Genomic DNA, 23,767 nt, shown 5'->3' with positions numbered 1-23,767 from the left:
TATGATTGCTGTTAGTTTCAAAAAGGTAGGTGATGGTCGGTGCTGTAATATATTATATTATTTCTGAAGCACAGCAATGAAACGAGGGGGACTCTGGACAGTACAAACCTGACTCTTCCTAAGAGGGTAAAATAAATATAACTGACAATAGTGGAATCTGGTCTGTCAATCTCATTTTCTATCTAGGTCTATATAGTATTTGAGTCTTTTTCCGTTTTGCATTTATTTGCACATTCCTTTTCACCTCTTCTTCCTCCAGATGCAGCTCCTCTTCATCCTCCTTCATACCCAAGCGGAAATTGAGCGAAGCTGAACATTATATTTTCATATTTTCTTATGGTCTCTCTCTCTCTCTCTGTCTCTCTCTTTTCAGTTGGGTCTTTTCCTCTTGGCGTTTCTCTGTTTGAGCTCCTCCTCGTCTCGTTTCTCCTCCTCCTGGTCTTCTTGCACCGCCATTTTCAGGCTAACAGGGCGATGAGGCACAGGGGCAATGAGGCACAGGGGCATAACAGAGAGTACGTACATACACACACACGAGTAAGCATAGTCTGTGATGTGTAGCAGTCATAACAGACCAGGGTTGGACAAACCTAGAGATCAAACTGACATCTGATTAAACTGTAAATGATTTACCAAAATGTGATCTAGATGGTAAACTGATAAGTCTCTGATATGTCCGTTTTGGGCATGAGAAAAGGCCTGGGGTCTGTATTCCACTAAGCGTGTCAGAGTATGAGAGCTGATCTAGGATCAGTTTAGCCTTTGAGATCATAATGAATAGTATAAGGAGACTAGATGCTCAATCAGCACTCCCACACTGAGACATTTAGCGTAAATGGGCCCTGAACTCAAAACTGTAGGACCACAGTTGGCCACGACTATGAACACCACCTGCAGTCAGTCGGATAACCACTGGCGGTGTTTATCCGACTGTGTGTGCACTCTTGAGCATCCAAGCTACACAGCAGCCTCAAAATACAGACCCATGCCACATCATGTTAAGGGAAATGATAGGAATTGATAAGGAATTGACAGGCAATGATATGGAATTGTAAGTAAAAATCATAGATGGACAGAGGATAAGATTCCATGTACATTAAGCTAGTGCTCCATTTCCCCGAAATAACATACCTTCTGGCCTCCTCTTTCTGTTGGTCTCTCCAACTGCTCTCCATAAATTTGAGCGCATAGTCGCTCTCCTCTTTGTATCTGGAGGGAAGAGAACGGGATGTAACATGACATACGTTAAGGTTTGCATTACGATGATGCCTGTAGCAAGTAATTATAATAAAGATCACAAAATAGCTTTGCAATCGTAGAAATCAGACACAGAACTTCTAAACCCTGGTAATGGGGCATGTAGAGACCAGCTTGTGTCTGTCTTTGTAGCGTGTATAACACTAGATTATTTGGTAAACATCTAGAGGACCATTGGCTTGGTGGACCGTCTTACCTGGTCCGGTCGTAGCCAAAGATTTCCTTGATGTGTTTGGAGATTTCGTCCTGTCCCTCTCCTTCATCATCGATGAAGTCGTCCATCTCTGGGTCATACTCTTCTTCCTCATCCTCATACTGTCGCTTGTAGCTGGATGTGATTGGTGGTAGCATCGTGCCTGTGGGGAGCATAACGTTCCATTGTGTGAAGCTGTCATTTAAACCTGGCCCTGCCCTTTCATGAAACAGACCCACCAGCCAGGAACACACTCATAATGACTGTACAATCATTGTGGGAGGCAATCAGCTGTGTAAGAGACTACTGACACAAATAGTGAGAGCTAGCAGTCACAGTATTAGCCAAACAACCTTACTCTAGATTAATTTTCATCAGTTTATCCATGAAAAATAGTACGCGAGGATATAGATGATAGCATAACAGTGCATCATGTCAGAAGATGCCATTACATAGAGTATTGAGACACATCCTCCTACCTGGCGGCCTCATCCCAGGTTGAGGTTGCATTCCGGGTCTGGGGGCCATGCCTGGTCGAGGTGGTAATCCTGATCTCGGCGGCCCACCAAAGTTCTTGGATGAGATCGTCTCAACCACCATAGTACACTGGGGTCTGCCGGGCCCGGAACTCATACTGCTGGCCGGTCGGACGGGCGCCGACCCCCCACTTCCGGGCCGGCTAGGTCCACTCCCCGAGGGTCTGGCCCCACCGCTCACCGGGCGACCCTGGAGACCACCCCCGCCTGGCCTGGCCTGAGGTGGGCCCCCTGGCCTGGGAGGGCCACCTGATGCAGGTCTCATTTGTCCATTACTCCCCTGTTTGACCGTCGGGTTACCTCCAGGCCTTGGCAGTTGTCCGTTACTCCCCGGTCTACCCCCTGGTCGTGCTACTTGTCCATTACCCGGTTTCACCATGGAGCTACCTCCAGGCCTGGCTGGTTCTCCTTTCGAAGGCCTGGGGGGTCCTCCTGTAGGTCCGTCCCGTACCGAGTTGCCCTGGCGGGGTTGGGCTTGCCCGCTGCTCCCCTGTTGTGATCTTTGACCCATGCTCGATGTGCTGGGCTGTCGTGACCCGGAGTTCCCGGCCTTCCCCTGAGGTATAGAGAGGTTCCCCTTCTTGGGGTTAAGGGCACTTGTGGCTGGGGGTTTGTGGCCTGATGAGGGCCTGGGTGCTGGCTGTTTGGCTGAGACCTGAGAAGAGGCTTCCTTGGAAGGGGCTTTGCTGCTTAAAGTACCTGAATGCCTGGAGGAGCTAGCAGCAGATTTGGGTCTCTCCCTTTCTCGGTCTCTTTCCCGGTCTCTGTCTGGCTCTCTGTCTCCGTGGGGTAGTTTGGCAGAACGGTGGTGCCTCTCGTTCGGCGCGGGCGGCTTTGGGTTCTTCCCTGACCCGCCCGGAACAGGCCTCTCAGAGGAACTCTTGTGCGGCTTCCCGTTTCTCGACTCCTTATCGGAAGAACTTCTCTTAAAGGAGCTGGAGCTCGACTGGGATCTGCTGCCTTGCTCCAGCCTCTTAGCCTTGCGCTCCATCTCCAGCTCTCTGATCTCATCCGCCGTCCGGAGCCTCTCCTCGCTCTTCTTCGCTGGTTTGGCCTTCAGCTCCACCGGCTCAAACTGCTTCTTCTCGGCCAGTTTCAGCAGCTGTGCAAAGTTCATGGGTGGAGGTGCAGCCTTGGGCGGTCCACCACCGGGCTTCTTGGTGGGGGCTTTGCTTGGCCTCTGTGGCTCTGGGTCGGGCTCTGGTTCCGGCTCGGAGTCATCCTCTTCATATTCATAGTTGTCCTCGTCGTAAGCGCTGCTCTTCGGCTGATCGTCTCCCGCCTCCCCTTTGGACCGCCTCTTCTTGGGTTCCTCCACCACGGGAATGCCGTTGTAGCCCCGGAAGTTGTCTTTGGTTCGGGAGGCCATCGCACGAGCCTTGCGGTCTGACTTCAGCTCAACCCTTTTGGCTAGGAGTACATCCTTCTTTTTCTTCATCTGTTGCTCTGAGAGGAAAGAAGAAAAATAATAATGTAAGAGAATTCCAGCTATCCGAGTATGATATTGTCGTTGTCGGGCGGGAACCTTGCATCTCCAAAATGGAGATACAAGTTTTCAGAATGTTGAAACGAATATTCCAATTTCTGTTTTTGATCTTAATATCACATATGATGAGCTGTTTAGAACACATTGATTGGTCCCAGGGCTGGGAGGTGTTCAGAGGTTGTAAATGGTTAAAAACTAGGGTAAAAAAGGGTTAAATAATAATAAGGCACAAGCGACAATATTCATTCTAGAGTGATATCAAATTACTTTGATATGGTCAAGAAGTTAAAACGTGTTATGAACAGAGAACACTTTGGTTTTACCTTGTTTTCGGCTCTCCAGCTCCTGTTTCTTGAGGAATGCCTGCACAGCTGCTGAATTGACACCTTTCACTTTTGGGTCTTTTTTGGGCGGTCCAGTTTGCAAGCTGTACCGCTTCTGCAGTGATAAGGAAAATGAAAAAGAGAGATATATTGAACATTGAATATGAGGACCACAGTGTTATGGGTCATTTATAACAACACTACCAAGAGCTAATTCACTAGTCGTGAGTCATGAGTTTGGTGTTTTGTTATTTTATTTTTTGGATTAAAACGTTTACATTTAAAGAGTTCATTTGCAAAAACGTGCGTTTTGATACATTTTGACAAATCATTTTTCAATTAAATATCAATCGAATTGCAGTTGGGTTGTATTGATTAAGTACAGAAGGGTTCTAATGTTTGAGTGATGTGTGTCTTAATAGTTATCAAGTTCTGTGATATCAAAAAGAAACGTGTAGGCCTATATCCTAATCCTTTAACACCCCACTGAATTGGCTACAACCCCTGCTGGGTTCACGGTGCGTTAGTAGGATCGTGCCAAATCCAATAGTTGAGGTGACAGTTAGCTTGCTGTAAAGTCGTGATTTATTTACCATCAAAGAATAAATAATTGAAGACCTATCCAAGGTCCGCTAAAGTTAGATCCGCTAGAGCTGTGTCGATTCACTGATTCAAGACACTGATTCAACAAGTGCTTTGAAAACTAGTTCTGTCATGCCACGGTCTTGCCATGCCGTGACCAAAGCCATTAGGCAAGGCAAGTTTATTTGTATAGCACATTTCAGCAACAAACATACTGTAGCAGATCGCCCCTTGCATTGCGGTTAGCTTACTGCTGTAGCTAAACGCCTGCCGTCGGTTGTGTTTTATATAGTTATCTGTAGATATAAGTTACTTACTGGTACGCTGCTGAGGCCTTGGTTTTGGGAGGCCATCGACAGCACGTTTTCGAAGTCCATATTGTTTTGGGCAGGTGGTGTGACAACTGGCGTGTTTGTTGGCTCGAACGTTAGCTATCCTGCTAGCAGCACACTTTAGCTCAAGCTAGCTACTAGCTCCTGACAAAGTAGTCAAACATAGCCAGTACTTTCCTTCTTAGGCTACAAACTACCTAATGTGTTGCTGCTTAAAAGCAAAAAACAACTATAGCTAGTTAACGAGCGGGGTTTAATTGTCTGGATAGCCAAATACCTAGCCTAGTAGACGCCTAGCTAACGCAGCGTTGTCAGATAAACCAGCTGAGTTGGCTAACGTTAGCTCAGCTGGTCTATTAGCTGACGTCAAGACCAAAACTCCCTGGGAGGAGTAACAAACAATTAAGACGTAAATCCCTTTAGTAAATCCGAAATGCTGCTATTACAACTTATAACTGTTTGTCCTGGTGAGGTTTCAACAAAAGAAAAACGAGAAATCTGGTGGAAAAGGTCCAACGATGTCTCCGTTTCGTGGCGATATGCGAGTTATTTCAAGGCTACCACTGACATCCGCTTTGAAAACGTCATATCCGTATAAAAAAACACGTTGCCAGAAGATGTCACCACTCATCTTGTTTTTACCACAGAATGAAATTGCACCGCTGCCTGGGAAAACACATTTTTGCTTCCACCCCTGATGATGTTGTCCCCAAAGTGTCTGGTTTACAGAATGCTGTGATAAAAACATCTGGATAGTTCCAGCATTAGGCTAGTAGCCGCCACAATGTCGCCCAAAGACACCTGAAAAAACAAATAATGACAACGATAAAATGCTGCAGGACAACGAGTAGTCTTTATTCTAAATGTAAATAGTGGCCATCTGCTCCGATAAGTAAACAGTCAAACTCCTCCTATCAAAGGGCGTTCCGGTGTGTTAGCCAGGCCCCCTTTCATTGTGTTTCTCCCTTTTAACTGGTTGAATATCTTAGCAACGCCTTCTCTCCACCCACAACTATGGTTGGTACTCCCCGCCCCCAAAGTCTGCCTCTAAAGGGCCGAAAACAATCAGCATCTCAGGAAGATAGAAACACAGCCAGAAACATATTATTACACCGTGTTCCAGTGGACGTAAGTGTCACAGCCTATAGTGTCTTTGCCAAAATAGTAGGCTAGTAACCGAAGAAAGATGGTCTCGCCGGTCACAGTGGTGAGTATTGACTATTGCTGTTTTGACGTATTCTCCACCATCAAAATGTAACAACTTGAGATATAATTTTCGTTAGTGTCAAAGTCAATCAGCGACTGTGATCACAGATGTATTAAGCCAAATTGGCTATTTGAATACCAGGTTGAATGGCAAAGCTGTTTTGCTTGTCGTTGCGGCATCCATACACACATTATTTTATTCTTAAGCTCAAATGACAGAAAGTTAAGTCAAAGTAGTCATGTTGAATAGCGTGGTGATAAAATCGATGTTTGTAATGCATATTCTTGATGTAATTTCGACTGAAAGCATCCTCGGAAATGAGCACTATTTTAAGCGTTTTGTTTAGTGCACAGCCCACCCACTCATTTCTTCCGGTCTCAATGTAGGCTAATGAAGGATTAGCGCTCATTTAGGTTGCACTGTGGGGGACTTTTTCACGTCTGGTTGTTACGATTAAGCTGCAGAACAAATTCACCCTAGTATGCAGAAATCCAGGAGCAACAGTAACAGGTTTTTCAACTCGTCCCTGAAGAATTCATTGGTAGCCTAGATGCTCTTGTCGAATCATCCTACTTTGTACCTTTCAGTTTCACACATTTACAAAAGCCTCTGATGAAAAAGGAACCTGTCACGTGACGATCTTTGTGTCTTTTTTTCCTGCACCATACAGCAACGCATGCGCCGAACAGTTGTCCCGCTGTGGTGACTTAAAAACATAATGCTGTATGGCTGCTGCTTATCTATATCATTCAAAGCCATTTGTATCAACTAGCGCAATGAGTGGATGAAAGATGAAAGATCTACAATTTCCCGACGGCACCGTTGTGATAGCAATATTTGTACCTGTGCTTTTACATTGCATGCTTTTACACTGTTCAGATATGCCCATATGAGAGCATAGCAGTAGGCTACAGTGAAGTGGAGTTTTCCACAGTGAAGTTGCCTTGACAACAGCCCCAAGCTGGGGGACGCAGAGGAGAGAGTGTGACGATGGGCTCGTGGGAAACTGCTGAAGTCTCCACCGTGGCCAATAGCTCAGCCTCTCTAGGCATGGTGTCCAGTGATTCTATTGTGTGAACAAAGAAAGAACAGTTCTGTTGATTCCTGCCCTTTACACATGATCAACTGGGACCTACCTACACCCCACAATGTCTCATTTTGCGCTGGATTCCAAAACTGCCTTGGATGTGCTGTTTGACGCAGTTACCATGAGAGATACTGTACACACAATGCTGTTCTGTCACCATTGCAGTCTATGTACATAAACTTAGGTTAGGTACGTGGGTTCTAGCTTCTGTAAGAAGGCCTTATACACAAAGAGAGAGCAATGAATCAATATGTGTGACTTGAGAGAAGGCCAAATGATCAGCAGTGATAAAGCACAGTGATAAAGTGCTGTGCGCTGCGATAGGGGGGAGAGCCCGGAGTGCACCGAAACACCCCCCCCCCCCCGCCCCGCCAGCTGCGACCCGAGGAGGGCGCCACAGAGTTGCCCAAACACGGCCGCCCAATTATCTCAATTAATTTTTTGGACTTGGACTCAACTTGGACATGAAAAATCTCCACCATTCATTCAATCATCGTCAATGGGAGGGAAACTGGCCATATCTCAACGTAGGAAGGTGACTGAGACTCAGACTGGTATAAAGCTCTCGACCTAACGAATGCAGCAATACCAAACATGTCCTGCTCGCACGCACGCACGGCACCAGCACAAAGAGCCACGAAATGCATGCATGGGCAGAGAGTGCTCTCCGACCACCATTTCTAGTATTTACATATGTGTACAATTTACTTTTTGACTGCATTAACAGCTGCATCCCCACCAGGACATCCAAGGTGTTCCCCAACCAGAAACCCTGGACGAATAAAGACATCGGGACAAAAATGAAGGAGAGGAGGACACGGAGCTCTACAAGCGCAGCAGATACTTCCTGGAGGAGGCCATCAAAGGGGCCTAAGAGAACTACAGGGACAGACTGGAAAACCGGTACAGTGGCATAACAGAGGCCATCCTAAAGAAGGCACGACAACGCCTCTACTTTCTGAGGCGCCTGTGGGGATAGGGCATGAGCACACAAACACTTGTGAAGTTCTACCGCAGCATCATTGAGAGTATCCTGACTGGAGGCATCACAGCCTGGTACGGCAACTCCACCGCCCACGACAGGCACGCCATCCAGAGGGTGGTGAAGACAGTGTAGAAGGTGTGGAGCTCCCAGCCATCGAGGATCTCTACAACCAGCACTGCCGCAGGAAGGCCATCTCCATCACAAAAGAAACCAATCACTCCATCTACCACCTGTTCGCACCATCTCACTGGACGCGGTCCACAAGCTTAACAGCCAACAGCTGCAGTAGTCTGACACTGAAAACACCCCCTGGTCAGACCCCCCTCCCCTCCCCCCACCACCCCTCTGCGTGGACCGTTAACCCCCGCCTCCCTTGCGACTGTTCTGTTTTGAAGGACCAGTCACTCAATCCCACTCCCCTGCCCTTGCTGCCCTGCCACCTGCTCGCCCCCCCCCCCCCCCCCCACCTCCCCCCGACCAATAACTGATCACTTGACACTTTGAGCACCCTGCACCTTGTCTATACAATAATACAATAGACAATGGACTCTGCAGTACTGTACACTTGAACCAACACCTGACAACACTCGACCAGTTAAACATTATGCACGCCTGTTTGAATGTTACTTAATTGCACTGCCTACATCATGGACACAGACATAGTCATCCATGGTCGGATGGGATAAGTAGATGAGGATGATGGATTGATAGACTGATAGACGACGGATAGTATAGTAAATTGTCGGTTTGGGTGCCTTGACCTTCCAATGTCTAGCCGAGTACCTAGGACTGGAATGAGGAACTGATTAACTCAGATAATGTACTGTAAGGACAAGAACATTTACAAGAATTCCAATGTACCTGCAACCTACACAGGCCAAATAAACGTTCTATTTTATTCTAGTTTTCTGCTTCTCAGTAAGAGACGGGAGATATTTAAAAGGAGCCTGATTTTACTCGCAACTTCTTCATCAGCTCATCTATGTTTTTTCAAGCATATGGTTTATTCAATGGGCCACAAGGAAACTCCAGAGCATAGAAATGCATCATGATCTCTTATCATGTTCCTCAGTCTAGCCAATATCACTCAATCTTTTTTTCGTGCTACAAAGTGAAAAACAAATTCTGTCACTGAAGACTGGCGTAGCATCGCATAGCAAATCAACCAACATCCAACATCGCCTCTGTAAACAACTTGTGTTTGTTTTGTGCTTATCAAAATGGGTTGATAAGCGATTCACTTACTTTGACTCCCAAATGAAAACGTTGCTTCAACTGCTTGGTGTCTTTCTGCCTTTTTGTCTGTGTGGGATTTGGGTGATATTTGATAGAGATATTTAGAGTTATTTAGAACCATGATGACCTAAGGTATAACTAACATGTCTGGTCACTAACAAGGCTGGTTACATGTCTTATCATATGTTTGGGGCAGACATCGGGGCTCCTTGGTCCTTCTATGTATTATTGATGTATAAACATGGACACTGTTGACGCACAAGAGTATTATTTAAGGCCATGATAGACCTAAGGTTTTTGTGTTGGTTCGTGTCAGTTTGGGCTCTGTCATTACAATGCAGAATAGTAACAGAGACATTAATTAATATATTGTATTGTATATAATATAACCTGACAATCTGAGGGCACCACAGACTCTGGGTTCTTTTCAGACTGGTCTAAAGGCCTATTTATTTAAAATGCTTTTTGTATGTAATATGTATATATTTTAGGCAATATATTAATTAATGTCTCTGTTACTATTCTCCTTTGTAATGACTTTGTAATTGTTTCAGAACTCTGAAATTATCTCACAATGAAAAGTGCTTTATAAATAAAATTATTTATTTATTATAAATGTGTGAAGTTGTGAAAGTAGACATGTATGAAGTTTTGATGGACACAGAGACAGTGCTCTGACAGTTGGCTATCTACCGAGGCACCATTTTGACAGTCTCTCTGGAACTGAGCTACTGTATTAAGATCTTTGACAGTGTTGATAGAGCTCACTGCCCCTGTCATTAACAATAGAGTAGAACACTTATTTAGCCATTTGTAATAAGTACAGGTACATTGGAATTCTTGTTATTGCTTGTCCTTACAGTATCTTATCAGCACTAATCAGTTCCTAATTCCAGTTCTACAATAGGTGCGCAGCTAGACGCTGAAAGGTTCCCAATCTGGAAATTTACTACCATAGTCTAGTAGTGTGACAGGGTTATGACACAGGGTGCCGGTGCTGTCCAGTATTTCTGACACACCGGGATTGACATGTCCATGAGAATCAGATGGGCAGGTACAGTAGGCTATACTGGTACAGTAGGCTATACTGTAGACAGATGGGGAGGTACAGTAGGCTATACTGTAGACAGAGTTGTGCAGACAAGAGTACTGATTGTGCTGAAGTTGTGTTTACACAAGGGGAAGCTCCAGACGAACAATAACAGAATTATTGCTCAAACAAAGCATGAAAAGGGCCAGAGACTGTGGGGAGAGGTAATCTTCAACCAGGCTATTTCCTCCTTCTCCAAACATTTCCTTTAAAAGTGATGAGCTGTACTCTTTTTGCAAGGAAGTGTGTCTCCTCTCTCTTCTTCTTCCTTGTGTCTCAGGCAGCAGCAGGCCTGTGTGTGCTGTTATTGTTAAGTGGCCACTCTTAGATAATCTTCCTCACAATAGACCGCGCTCACTGCCAGGAACCTGCAATCTTGTCAGCATGGAGTCAGCATGGCACCAGCTTGGAGGGATGGAATTACTCCACACACTCACTCACTCTCTCTCTCTCTCTCTCTCTTTCTCTCTCTCTCAGCTCTCAGACCTGGGTTACACAGCAACGTTTCGAGAATGCTCGGTTCCTGTTTGCACCTCGCGCACACGGCAACGGCGTTAGCGTTTTGAAAACCTGTGAAATTTCGAGAACGCCGCGAGGGGTGTTTTCGTTCTCATTTTCCTGGATTCCCTCGTCGTGTGAACAGGCAAAGACGATCTCGTTTTGATAACGATGGAGGACATTCGACTATTGTACAGTTAAATTATAACAAAACGTAATTTTGTTATAATTCGTCCGACCAAGATTCTATAGATCTATAGTCGAGCAATAAAGCTTGTCAGACCAGAAATAGGCTATATACAAAATAGACTACGAGTTTCTTAATTTATGTTAAGACTAATGACTGATTTGCTTCCATACAAAGCGTAGGCTGGGCTGCTGCTGACAAATTCTCCAGCCCAATCTCTAACATGCATGGTTGCGCATTGTAAAAATGCATCTATCTTTATTTCATTTTGTTAGGATATTCTAGGCCCTATTTTACTTGATAATGTTCTGCTATTGTAATCTGTTCTATGTTATTCGTTTATACATTATTACAGTCAAAACGCAATCTCCAAAGACACAGCAGCAGCATTTGAAATAGTCTTTGAAAAATGACACCCTCTCACATCTAGACGTGGAGTTTTTAGTCACAGACTTTACGATGAACAAGAATATACGAAGTGGCACAGACTCTATTATGTAGTATGTGGAGTGCAGCAATTTGACGCAATATTTGAGTCTGGAGAGAGACTACCTCAGCTCCAGCAACATTTCAGGGCGAGAGGTAATATTTTTGGTGGTGTGTGTTTATTTATTGGTTGGTTTATTGTAGGTTGGTTTTTATTGGTTATATTGGCAGGATTACACAAAAACTACCAGACCGATTTCATGAAACTCGGTGGAGGGTCGTAGCATGGGCCAACTTGGAACCCATTACATTTTGGAGCAGATCTGAATCATGGGGCGGGTCCACGAGCTGTCAACATTCGGCTATTCACCTCCCTTCATTTTTTGGATTTGGCAAAAAATCCCCCGGCTCATTGTCGACCATATCTCTACATGGGACGGTCACCGAGATCCACGTGTCCACGAGACATGGAATGCATTCATGGGCGGAGGTCTGTGCTCTCCGATTTTTAATTTTTTAATTTTTAAAACGTTCTGGTGTCAACCCAGCATCAAATTATAATAATTACTATAATTGCTGTAGCAGAGCCAAACAGTGGTGTACAATCACAGGCTGTACCTTTTGGTTTATCATGGCAATATAGAAATCCTCTTTATATAGAATGCAGGCAGGCTATGGCCGCAGAATGCTCAGGGGAATGCCTCGCTTGTTATGAGATAAATCAGGCTAGAGGTCAGTCGATCCCTGGGAAATGATTTCTCGGAGTCGCCTGCTGTGTGATATGGGTTATTGCGCAATCATGGGCCTCTTCCCTCCCTCACCTCTCCACTAGTAGCCTGTCCTGTAGTGACCCCCTCGGTTTCTTGCCCCACCCCCGCCTCGCTCCCAGCCCTCCCTCTGTCACTCGCCCCCTCCCTCTTCCCTGGTCTCCCGGGCCGGGCCTCCTCCCTCTTCCCTGGTCTCCCTGCCTGGGCCCCAGGGCCCCCTCCCTCTTCCCTGGTCTCCCGGGCCGGGCCCCCTCCCTCTTCCCTGATCTCCCTCCCAGGGCCCCCTCCCTCTTCCCTGATCTCCCTCCCAGGGCCCCCTCCCTCTTCCCTGGTCTCCCGGGGCCCCCTCCCTCTTCCCTGGTCTCCCTGCCTGGGCCCCAGGGCCCCCTCCCTCTTCCCTGGTCTCCCGGGCCCCGGGGCCCCCTCCCTCTTCCCTGGTCTCCCTGCCTGGGCCCCAGGGCCCCCTCCCTCTTCCCTGGTCTCCCTGCCAGGGCCCCAGGGCCCCCTCCCTCTTCCCTGGTCTCCCTGCCAGGGCCCCAGGGCCCCCTCCCTCTTCCCTGGTCTCCCTGCCTGGGCCCCAGGGCCCCCTCCCTCTTCCCTGGTCTCCCTGCCTGGGCCCCAGGGCCCCCTCCCTCTTCCCTGGTCTCCCTGCCTGGGCCCCAGGGCCCCTGGCCTCCACCACACTGACCCAGTCAGCCAGAGTGGGGATGGTTCTAGACCAGTTGTGAGATCTCCCCCACTGTTCCAGTCCCGGCTCCCTTTACCCTGGGCCCCAGCGCTGGGGACAGAGAGAGGCTGGGAAAACAGGAGGGGGGAGAAACAGCCACGCAAGCACATAGGCAAACAGACAGTATGTAATAGGAGGGAGGGAGAGAGGGGGGAGAGAGAGAGTGGAGGGAGAGAGGAGGAGGAGAGAGAGAGAGGGAGAGAGAGAGGGGGGGTCAAGGCTTGACAGAGCTAGCGTGTTATGTGTTTTGTCATGAATGTTTCAGTCTCCTGTTCTCTAACTGTTGTCTCTGTGTTGTCATATCTCGTTCCATTACCTATCTGTCTCCTGGGCTGCGCCGGGCTCTCCCCGGGCCCATGTAATTATTGGATGGGGGGCGCATTACAAATAAAAATAACATAACATAACATGAATATACATTTGACACAGGCCTTGTGCATCGGCACAGTTACTGAAACCACTGGCCCATATTGTATATGTGAATTTTGATTTTAAATAATAATAGTAATGGTACAATACAATGGGACTACTATTAGCATTACACACTTCATATAATTTACGTATACTTAATACAATTACTTTATAATAACTTTTTCATGCTCTCCATTACAATTTTCACGGACTTACATATTTAATGGTTAACTGTCTTCTATAAGTGTAGCCCATGTAAAAGGCTTGCCCAGGGCAGGATTCGAACCCACGCTGTCCGGCTTGTGAGGCGAACACTCTAACAGTTGTGCCAATAGGGTCGTCCCTCTTGGAGGGACTGTTAGCACTCCTTTGAGGAGTTAGTCTCACCACCACTACCTGGGACTCACAAGGACACTTTCACTCGGTTACGCTCACCCCTCTAAACTCACTCCACACTACTTAGCATCCAGGTCACGGCACCAATGTAACCCATGTTAAGGGCTTGCCCAGGGCGGGATTCAAACCCACGCTGTCCTGTCCAACAGTTGCGCCAATAGGGACTTCCCTCTCGGAGGGACTGCCAGCGCTCCTGAGGAGTGAGTTTAACCAACCAGAACCACTCACTACCACTACCTGGGACGGACACTCTGTCACTCGATTACATGAGCACACCCAAGCTGGGCGCTCAACGTGTAACGCTGCCACTATGAGCATCGCAAGGCTTTCCACTCCATTAAAGTTCAAGTGGTTCACGCTCAAATTACTTCGGCTCAGCAAATGATTCTCCTCCTACTGTGTTCCAGAGTGGCTTATAGGAGTCAATAGTTCTCATTAAAGAGTGTCTCATTACACCATACACCCCGCTCCCCTTTCCCAAAACAGCATAAATCTCCCTCTTGAATTTTGAGACGTCTATTAAGTTATTTCAGCACTTCATTAAGTAACATTTAGATGAGTTTGCTTTGAGCTCTTTTGTATGCCAGATGCTTAATTTTATATTTTTGCAAATATAATATAAAATATAATAAATAAATAAATAAATATAACAACAGTGCATGGTCACAGTGCCCAATGCAAATGTTCCCAGAAATGTTTTTTTTTTTTTTTTTTTTATTAATGGAGGCTATTCATTTATTTCCCGCACCCCCTGTGAAAAATAGTTGAGAATGGATGGACTCTCCCATGAACAGCTCCGCCTACTCTGAGGTGTTATCTTAGCCTTCGACGATAGCGTCGGCGGTTTCGCGTGACCAGAGCCCGAAATGTGAACGACCCTTGAGACAGGGTGAACGACCCCTCATGAACTACCAACTCATTTCTGAAATAGTTCCTTCCTGGCCGGCACTGACCAGCGTCTGGAGTGGTCGGAAGCGCTTGTCTGACCGTCAGCTTGGTGCGATTTGGGCCAAAGGGACTCGGTGAGAGGAAGGACTCTGCTGGGAGTCGATGGCCTCTCCCCCAATCCCTGGTTCTGCTTTTAGATCCCCTGTGAGCTCGTTTCATGTAGCCAGGTCAGAGAACACGTGTACAACACATCTGGCTCTTCGGTACCTTCTCAGCCGGCTCTTTAACACTGACCTCTCCCTGTCCGACCGTCTGTTCTGTTTCTTAGTTAAGGTTGAGACATCCTTGTGTTTGGCCATCAGCTGACTGTTCCAGCTTTTCTTTTTTTGCTTTGTGAATGAAATATGGAAGCCTATGAAACCAAAAAGAACAAAACTGAATTCTTGAGCAACACCTCACAAGGCGAAAAAACTCTTTCATCAAATAAAAGATTGATTTTGGGATTCATGAATCTATTCTGAATCATTTGATTCAGAATCGATGAATGATTTTTTTAAACCCAGCCCTACTTTGAATAATGCGTATTAAATTACACACTATGGCATAGGGGTAAATATAAGTCTAAATGCTGTGTGTGTGTGTTCCTCCAGGTAAAGAGCGAGGGCCCCAAGCTGGTCCCCTTCTTCAAGGCCACCTGTGTGTACTTTGTCCTCTGGCTGCCCACCTCCAGCCCTTCCTGGTTCAGCGCGCTCATCAAATGTCTCCCCATCTTCTGCCTGTGGGTCTTCCTGCTGGCGCACGGCTTCAGCTTCCTGTGCGCCCACTCCAGCGCCCGTAAGATCCTCGCCGGCCTCATCTTCTCCTCCCTGGGGGACGCCTTTCTCATCTGGCAGGAACAAGGATACTTCAGCCACGGTGAGTGGTGGTTGGGCAGGAACAAGGATAATTCAGCTATGGTGAGTGGTGGTTGGGCAGGAACAAGGATAATTCAGCTATGGTGAGTGGTGGTTGGGCAGGAACAAGGAACTTCAGCTATGGTGAGTGGTGGTTGGGCAGGAACAAGGAAATTCAGCTATTGTGAGTGGTGGTTGGGCAGGAACAAGGATAATTCAGCTATGGTGAGTGGTGGTTGGGCAGGAACGAGGGTATTTTATGCTGAGTTCCAATTGGCTCGTGAAGTCGTGATTCACGCGATGCAGTTTTAACTAGAACGCCCCTCTCGACTTGTTTTCTGGGCTCGTGAACTCGTACCACTCGCCCGTCCCCACAGTTAGCTCTGGAAGTCGTGAACAAGATGGCAGCTCCCTGTGTAACTAAGTGAAACTTTAATAATACTGTGTTATTAGCATTTCTGTCTTATCTGTGTCACATTCAAGGCGTAGTAAACGGAAAAATCATGTTTAGCCCTGTTTTAAGGTTACTTATGATCATATACAATGGTTCAGATCAAAAAGTTGACAAAACTAGCACTTTTGAGAAAGTTGATAATTGCTCTACTACCGTTTAGGTCATACAATTGATGTGGGTGGGCACCTTGAAAAATCATTCAAAAACATGTTAAACTCTCGATTTCAAAGACAAGAAGCTCACCGAGGGGGTAATTGGTGTCCGTTGGTGTTCTGACATCAAATTCTCCGCAAAGTATGAATCCTGTAGGGTTTTATTGATCATTTTATGAAATCCATTGACTTGTATTGACGCGACCGTTGTAGATCAATCCGCAGAGGGGATTCAGGAAGCGGAACTACTTACGGTAGCTATTGTTATTGTTTATGTTGCTAGGCTACCTAGTTTGCGGAAGTTTACACACGTATGTGCTGCGACTAAATAGTTCTATGCTAAATATTTAAAAAAGCCTTTATCCAGATGAACTAGAATCTTACTTTATGGCGAATTATATGTCAGAACGCCAACTAACACCTCGGTGAGTTTCTTGTCTTTGAAATTGAGAGTTTAACATGGGTTTTGAATGATTTTTCACGGTGCCCACCCACATCCATTGTATGACCAAAAACAGTGGTAGAGCGATTATCAGACTTTCTCAAAAGTGCTAGTTTTATCAACGTTTTGATCTGAACCATTGTATATGGTCATAAGTAACTTTGAAACGGGGCTAAACATGATTAATCCCTTTACTACTCCTTTAAATTAGTTGTACACAACTGTATTCCCCAACTGTTATCGAGGACATGTTCGCGACCTCTTTTGTATGCGCAAAATACCGCGTAGTGCGTTATCTACTGGTTTGGCAAACAAAGCTAGCTGACGTCCATCTTTGTTCCGAGCTGTTGTTGTTCTCTACCGTACCGCGGTTACCGTGTGGGTGGCGTCGTTCTGCGTCTCTCCCACCTCCCATCTCTCCACCTCCCAGACAAATGGAACACAGCATTACGCCAACAAGCCCTAACCAAGCCCACGATATACTTGCTACTGCGCATACGTGTAGACAAGCATTTTGCGGCGCCTTGATTTCGGACGACCTGCACAGTCAACTGCAGCCGACGCTCCTAATGCCGGGTGCAGACTCAGGGCCGTGCTGGCCATCTGTAGGTTCTCGAGGATCACAGAACGGCCGCCGGCGATAACAGCCGTTGGTCGCCAGGTGGCCGCTAGGATAATCGCTCAGCACCCCCCACCCCCCTGTCAACAAAATGAAAACATTGTTATACTGAAGCAGCCGGCTCAGACTCCGTTTTGTCGTCCCTGTGCAGACTAGAGGATTTTCAAATCTTAACCGATTTTATAAACGTGGGAGACCACAGACATAACGATAATCTTAAAATATTTTAATCGTAAGAACGCACACTCCACGATTCAGTCAAGAAGCATGACCGCACACCACACGATTTCAGAGTGGCGATTCATTCCAGGGAAATGCGATCTCATTGGCTATTGTGGGTTTCCGCTCAGCATTCCATCGCTGTCCCAAGGATACATAGTAGCGATTGAAGCTACTCATTTTTTAATATATCGGTATCGGTCCGATGTGCACAACAGGGCCGATGTGAACAACCGATAATTATTTCTGTCTAGCTGCTGTTGTGTGTGTTGTTTTTGAGAGCAAACAATGTAGGAAATCTATTATTTATCGACTTAATCAAATGTTTTGGAAATAAAGACGGTGTTTCCATTTGTTTTTCAGTATGTATAACATTTGATTGTCATAGAAACTTGTTTTTATACAGAACATATCGACATCGGTAAATATTGGTTATCGGCCATAACAGCAATGTTAATATCTGTTATCGGTATTGGCCAAAATGTTCATATCGGTGCATCCCTACTACTATGTAAATGAATTACTACCACATGTGAATGAGTGACCCTTCGCTGACTCCTCCCCCCCAGGTCTGCTGATGTTCGCGATCACCCACATCCTCTACTCCTCCGCCTTCGGTATGAGACCCCTGAACCCGGGCGCTGGCCTGGTCATCGCCTCCGGGTCGGCCCTCAGCTACGTCCTGCTCTACCCCTACCTGTCCGGCCCGTTCACCTACCTGGTGGGCGTCTACGTGGCCCTCATAGGCTTCATGGGCTGGAGGGCCATCGCCGGCGTCCAGCTGGCCAACGACCTGTGGACCTGGACCAAGCTGTCGGCCTGCCTGGGCTCCGTGCTGTTCATCGTGTCCGACCTCACCATCGCCGTCAACAAGTTCTGCTTCCCCGTGCCCTACTCCCGCGCCATCATCATGGCCACCTACTACGCCGCCCAGATGCTGATCGCGCTGTCCGCCGTCGAGTGCCAGGACATGGAGGTGGCCAGGAAGAGAGCGTGAGGAGGCGCGGTCTTGGCGGCCGCGCCCGGCAGCGTGGCCCCTCCCCCTGCAGGACCGAATCCACCTCCAGACCCCCAGGCCTCTGCTTATGTTCTAGTATGCTAGTCACACATCGGTTACCATGGAGTGTAGACCCTCCCTCGACTACATACTGACCCCACTGCCCTGCTACGTATCGTAGTGAGCCACTCCCCCTTGTTACCATGGAGAACACTACAAACCCAACCCACCCGCCCAGACCTCAGTATCAATGACTGTACTGTAGCTGTATGCTTCTCATTTTAGGGGGATGTCCGTGGGTAGTGTTCAAGGGGTGAAGGTGTGTGTGTGTGTGTGTGTGTGTGTGTGTGTGTGTGTGTGTGTGTGTGTGTGTGTGTGTGTGTGTGTATATATAGATTGAGCTGTTCTCAAACAGTAGTAGTACCCCCCTTTGCACCCCAGTCCAGGGCTGCTGCCCCTTTACTGTGGTCCAGTACTGCGATTTCAAATTGGAGCGCTTTTCTTTTGACAACACGTGTATTATTCTATAGAGTTTATCTATAGGGCGATGGTTGGCAAAGTCAGGGGGCATAACCGTTTTTATTGAGTTTAGTCTCTCCCATTTCACTATAGACAACCAAAGCTGCCCACAGCATTTCCACAAGGGACTTGACTTTTTACTCATGATGTTTATGGGAAGTCCTTGAATGTCTGGTTGAGCAAATATAATGAAAGAAAGGGAGAAAAGGGTGAAAGTGGATAGGGAACGATAAAGAATGTAGGTGTTTGCACTTTGAAAGGATATTGCCCTCGTCCTAGTTGTATCACTCCTAACATACAGTATGTCTCTCACAGTATAGTGTTCCCGGCCCAGTGTCATTCAGTGTCGTAATTTAGTTTTTGTGTGTGTGTGTGTGTGTGTGTGTGTGTGTGTGTGTGTGTGTGTGTGTGCCCTCTGTTCTTCAGGTAGGTGAGTGTTCTCCTTGCCCACTGTTTGTTACTCTGTGCCCTTATGCACTCACTCAAGCAAACCCAACAACACACACACTCTCTCTTTCTCTCTCTCCCTCTCTCTCTCCCTCTCTCTCTCTCTCTCTCTCTCTCTCTCTATCTCTCCCTCTCTCTCTCTCTCTCTCTCTCTCTCTCCCTCTCTCTCACTGTCCTCACACTCAGATCCTGCTGGTTTAGTTATTAAAATGAGCTGCTGGGGCCGTATTGCTGGAAACTTTCCCGCCGCCACATTACCACCAGATTTGTGGTGAAAAGGTGTTGGCGGTGTTCACCAGCGGTGTTCAGGCCGCACACTGCCCTCAGGGCAACTCAGGAGCAAGAAAGGGAGAGAAGACCGGCTGCTAGGAAACAACTACCCTCCTCACTGCTTCTAGGGTAGATATCCCTCCTCACTGCTTCTAGGGTAGATATCCCTCCTCGCTGCTTCTAGGGTAGATATCCCTCCTCGCTGCTTCTAGGGTAGATATCCCTCCTCGCTGCTTCTAGGGTAGATATCCCTCCTCGCTGCTTTTAGGGTAGATATCCCTCCTCACTGCTTATAGGGTAGATATCATCCAAGTCCAGCCCTATTCTGACCACCTAGTCATCCACCATTCCCCCCACAGTGATTAAGATGTCTACTTTCAATCGGTGTAGAGCATATTTCAGCAATGATATATAGAAAAATATATATACAAAAATATATATGTACAGAAAAATCTGCATGTGTGTTAGCGAGTGTATGTGTTTTTTTTGAGTGAGCGAGAGGATGAGTTTGTATCACTGACAGGTCAAAGCCCACTCAGAGGAATAACTCCTGTGAACGGTCGTCGTATAATCATTGATGCCTCCTTCAGCTGCCACTAGGCTGAATTTTATACTGTACTCTTCAATACTGTACTCTTATCGGTTGTAAATATCTAGTGTTCCTCCCAAATCTCGTCTCATGACCCCATTGGTTCCTCAGTCTGGGACCAATCAGTGCCATTCAAGTGGTTTTGTTTTTATTATTTTCTATGCCAGGGACAGGAGACCAGTTTGACACAGACCCTCACAGCAGGGAGTGGATATGTGTCCTTCATAGGACATTTTGGGGAAATGCTGACTCCACTAAATGTTTGTTCATTTTGCCTGTGTTGTTTGTTGCCCGTTATCCACATTGCTTTATCCAACTATAATCGATGCTACTAACTTTGTTTTGGAATGAATATAATGTAGCTACTTACAAAATGTGTTAAAAATGTAAGGCATGAAAAGTATTGATTTTACTTTAACTCTGACATTGATTTCTAACGTACTCAATTTAGTATATTTGCTTCTTTTGGTTGAATCTCAGAGACAAATCCTATTGTTCATGGGTGGCTGTTTATACAGAGTATTTACATGTCCATTCCCAGACACATAGACCATCAAAGCATCCGAATATAAGTTTCTGTGTGTGGTGGGTGTCTTTAGCCACGTGGATGGATCATGATTCGTGGAAAACTGAATAAGGGACAAACAAAACGGATGGCAAAAAACAGCAGATTTGTTTTGTCACCTGGGGCAGCGACCCCAAGGCTGTCACACTCGCGCACGCGCACACACCAAAGTGTGTTTATGCGTAAAATACCCCCCGCCATCCCAGATCTGCAGGCAGACCGTGGTGTTGACAATCAAAGCGGCGTGGAGGACGACAAGTCTGGCGCTGACATTACTGGGTAACTCGCGGACACCAGCTTGTGTCAATATTTTTGGAATAGTGCTCGCCACACGGTTTCAAGTTCTGTATTTGGTCGAGTGCTGTATCAGCAGTATATTTCAGCCTGGTCAGTCAGAAACCGGTCGGTGATCGGGTGCGGGCGCTGACCGAAACATGAGGGAAGGCCAGGTCTGAGTCGGCCCGTCTTCATCACCTCAGCAGTTTCTGCTTCTTTTCTTCCTTCCTTCCCTTATCTCCCAAATAAGTGTTTGTTTTCCATGTGAAAGGGAGTATTACTGAAATGTTGTTAAGGCTTTAAGTTAAGTTGTAGAGTGACAGATGTGTGTGATGGCCTGTAAGGCAAAATAAACGAACCAAAAACCCAGATTGGCTCAAAGAACTAGCTATGGGTTAATAATGGTCATTTGTCAGATAAGGTGTCGTGATGTGGATTGGATGGTGAAGGCTTTCTGCATGTCCTCACTGTTGACACAGATAACCAACATGCAAAGGGCGCCCAGGAGGGCAGTTAGAATTCGAATTCTGTTAACGGAACCTCTAGAATTCAAGATCTCATCTACAACTCTCCCAAGTGCCATCAGGTCATTCTTTGTCTTCATTGTGTTATGGACAGAATTAGCAGCATGTGTTCTATAGGTAGGCTACTCTTAAGAAGCGAGCTATTGTTAGACAGCTCCAAGTAGGAGAGGTGACACAGGGGACGACTCCCACTCGTATCTGGCCTGCTACAGATGGCAGGCCGTCTGGTTAGCGCGCGCATCGCTTTACCTCAGCTATCAACAGCCCTGTCGTTTCCTCCCCTTTGTTCTGTCAGAAAGGTGAAGGGGCTAGAAAGGCACGTGGGAGGCCGGTATTGTTTGGCTGTGGTGTGTGAGTGATGAGCTAGACGAGTGTGTATAGGAAAGAATATGGAGGGAGGGAAGCATACTGCTCTATTGATTTGCTGTATTTCTTATGACCTCTTCTGTGTGTGTGCGTGCGTGCGTGTGCCTGTGTGCTGTTGATAGTCCCTTGGGGATTGAGGGGAGGTTATGTGAGGCCTATAGGGGTCAGTGGTCTCCATAGAGGTGCTGTTGATGACCGTGGCTGACTGTCCATTCTGCTGTGAGGATAAACACACGCAAACACATCAAATGGTGCCTCTCACTCCTGCTGGATCAACAAAAATGTATGAATCTGACAAAATCAGATAGCCTACACGCAGCAAATTCTACGAATTTGATTCAGTTATATTGATACATTCGACAGGTTTTGATCCTTTAATCTTCATTAGGAGTAGTGGGCAGTAAACAGTATCCAGGTATCTTTAGTGCACCAGTCAGATTATGGCTTCTCAACTCAATCTGTGTGTCCGTTTGGCCTCTGTGGTATTCACTATTGTTGCGTAAATCCTTTCAAGTGTTCTCCTTCCTCCTCTGCCCCTGGGATTTCTTTCCTCCATTTGATGTGAAGAGAGGAATGGATGAAAGCCGCTGTACGAGACGATTGAGTGTGTGCGTGTGTGTGTGGCCGGCCGGCTGAATCAGACGCGGAGTGCATCTCCTCAGATCTTCTTTTGATGGCATTATTACTTTCTTATTTACGCAAGGTCTTAGTTATCACCCATATGTGTAGCCTTTATAAAGTGTTATACTTTTATAAGCTCACCAAAAGATGACATCAACAGAGGCCATGATGGGAAAAGAGTTCTAGATTTAACTTGATCATATTGCAGATGAATGCTGAGTTTGTTGTTTTTTTCACCTTAGACATTCCTTATTGCAATATTTGGTAAGACTTTACCTTAAATTTACAATAATTGCAAATACCTGTAGTGTATTGCCATGGGCATTAAAAGACGACTGGGCAAATGATGTGTTACCCACATAAGATCAATATTAATCACTTTCCCCTGGGGGTAAATAATGTAAAATTAAGGTGAAGTTTTACCCAATATTTCCCCTTGCCGTCCTTGACTTTCACTTTGTGATTTTATTATTTCATGACGTTAGACAGAAAGGATCACGCCTGTCCCTTCCCTGCAATGAACCTGCTCTGAATGTGACTGGACCTTTAGGACAAATAAATGCAAACACAATGCAACTTCAAACCCGTCTCCCTTGTTCCTCCTTGCTAGCAGAATGACGAGTCACTCGCCAGTGAGAAACGCCACCATGGCTGGACACTTGTTTCACGCTGGGTGATAATCAATAAACTACGAGCCCTGGTTTGATTCACGGCGTCTGAAGAGGACGAGTTGCGTCATTAGTACGGCTCCGGGGTTGCATCATTAGTCCGGCCCCAGGCAGAGGACGAGAGTGGGTCATGTTTCGCCGAGTCGCTCTGTTACACTCTATTGTCTGTCTGGAGGAAACTTGAACGGGTTTCACTATGTTGGGAATTCGTCCAATCCTCTTTCTTTCTCTCCCTCTCGTTCTCTCATATTCTCTCGCACACAAAGATGAGGCTTCACTCCCGCGGGCGCTATGCCAGTCGTGCCAATGCGTCTCATTCAGACGCTGCCAAGCCTTCCCAGCAAATGACCTCGCTCTTCTGCGAAAATGAGCCTTTAATGAAATATCTGCTTGACGGCCGTGAACTGTGCTATATTAGACGTCGTGAGGGTTTACTGAGGAGAGTCCTGGATCCTATCATGACACGAGATGACGTCCAGAGAGAAGTGGTGGAATGTGGTCGCCGGGAAGAAGAAGAAAGCAGACCGCTCTA

General features: G+C 46.6%; 2 protein-coding genes across 2 annotated transcripts; one reads left to right on the top strand and one right to left on the bottom strand.

The window, feature by feature from the left end:
- Positions 1-233: 233 nt before the first annotated feature.
- On the bottom strand, positions 234-5,465 carry spty2d1 (SPT2 chromatin protein domain containing 1). The gene is made up of 6 exons (XM_084451164.1): positions 4,695-5,465; positions 3,796-3,910; positions 1,930-3,432; positions 1,454-1,613; positions 1,132-1,209; positions 234-463 (listed from the first exon to the last, which is right to left on the bottom strand). Exons 1-6 carry the CDS (start codon positions 4,752-4,754, stop codon positions 370-372), a joined length of 2,010 nt encoding a protein of 669 aa, XP_084307290.1. The 5' UTR covers positions 4,755-5,465; the 3' UTR covers positions 234-369.
- Positions 5,466-5,792: 327 nt separating this feature from the next.
- On the top strand, positions 5,793-23,332 carry tmem86a (transmembrane protein 86A). Its single transcript, XM_084450897.1, has 3 exons — positions 5,793-5,916; positions 15,265-15,529; positions 17,963-23,332. The coding sequence occupies exons 1-3, from the start codon at positions 5,896-5,898 to the stop codon at positions 18,388-18,390; spliced, it is 714 nt and encodes a 237-aa protein (XP_084307023.1). The 5' UTR covers positions 5,793-5,895; the 3' UTR covers positions 18,391-23,332.
- Positions 23,333-23,767: the final 435 nt, after the last annotated feature.

The sequence above is a fragment of the Borostomias antarcticus genome (assembly GCF_949987555.1).
Source record: "Borostomias antarcticus genome assembly, chromosome: 16".
Taxonomy (NCBI): Eukaryota; Metazoa; Chordata; class Actinopteri; order Stomiiformes; family Stomiidae; genus Borostomias; species Borostomias antarcticus.
The sequence above is the reverse complement of the archived record's forward strand: the minus strand, read 5'-3'. Positions and strand labels throughout refer to the sequence as shown.

What these genes read in the sequence shown, in the direction of transcription:
- spty2d1 (XM_084451164.1), bottom strand. Translation starts at nt 4,754, where the DNA reads ATGGACTTCGAAAACGTGCTGTCGATGGCCTCCCAAAACCAAGGCCTC. An exon ending in AAGGCCTCAGCAGCGTACCA is followed by an intron (nt 3,911 to 4,694) that starts GTAAGTAACTTA and finishes TTATCACTGCAG; the next exon opens with AAGCGGTACAGCTTGCAAAC. An exon ending in TTTGGCTACGACCGGACCAG is followed by an intron (nt 1,210 to 1,453) that starts GTAAGACGGTCC and finishes TCTTCCCTCCAG; the next exon opens with ATACAAAGAGGAGAGCGACT.
- tmem86a (XM_084450897.1), top strand. Translation starts at nt 5,896, where the DNA reads ATGGTCTCGCCGGTCACAGTG. An exon ending in TGGTCTCGCCGGTCACAGTG is followed by an intron (nt 5,917 to 15,264) that starts GTGAGTATTGAC and finishes GTGTTCCTCCAG; the next exon opens with GTAAAGAGCGAGGGCCCCAA. An exon ending in ACAAGGATACTTCAGCCACG is followed by an intron (nt 15,530 to 17,962) that starts GTGAGTGGTGGT and finishes CCTCCCCCCCAG; the next exon opens with GTCTGCTGATGTTCGCGATC.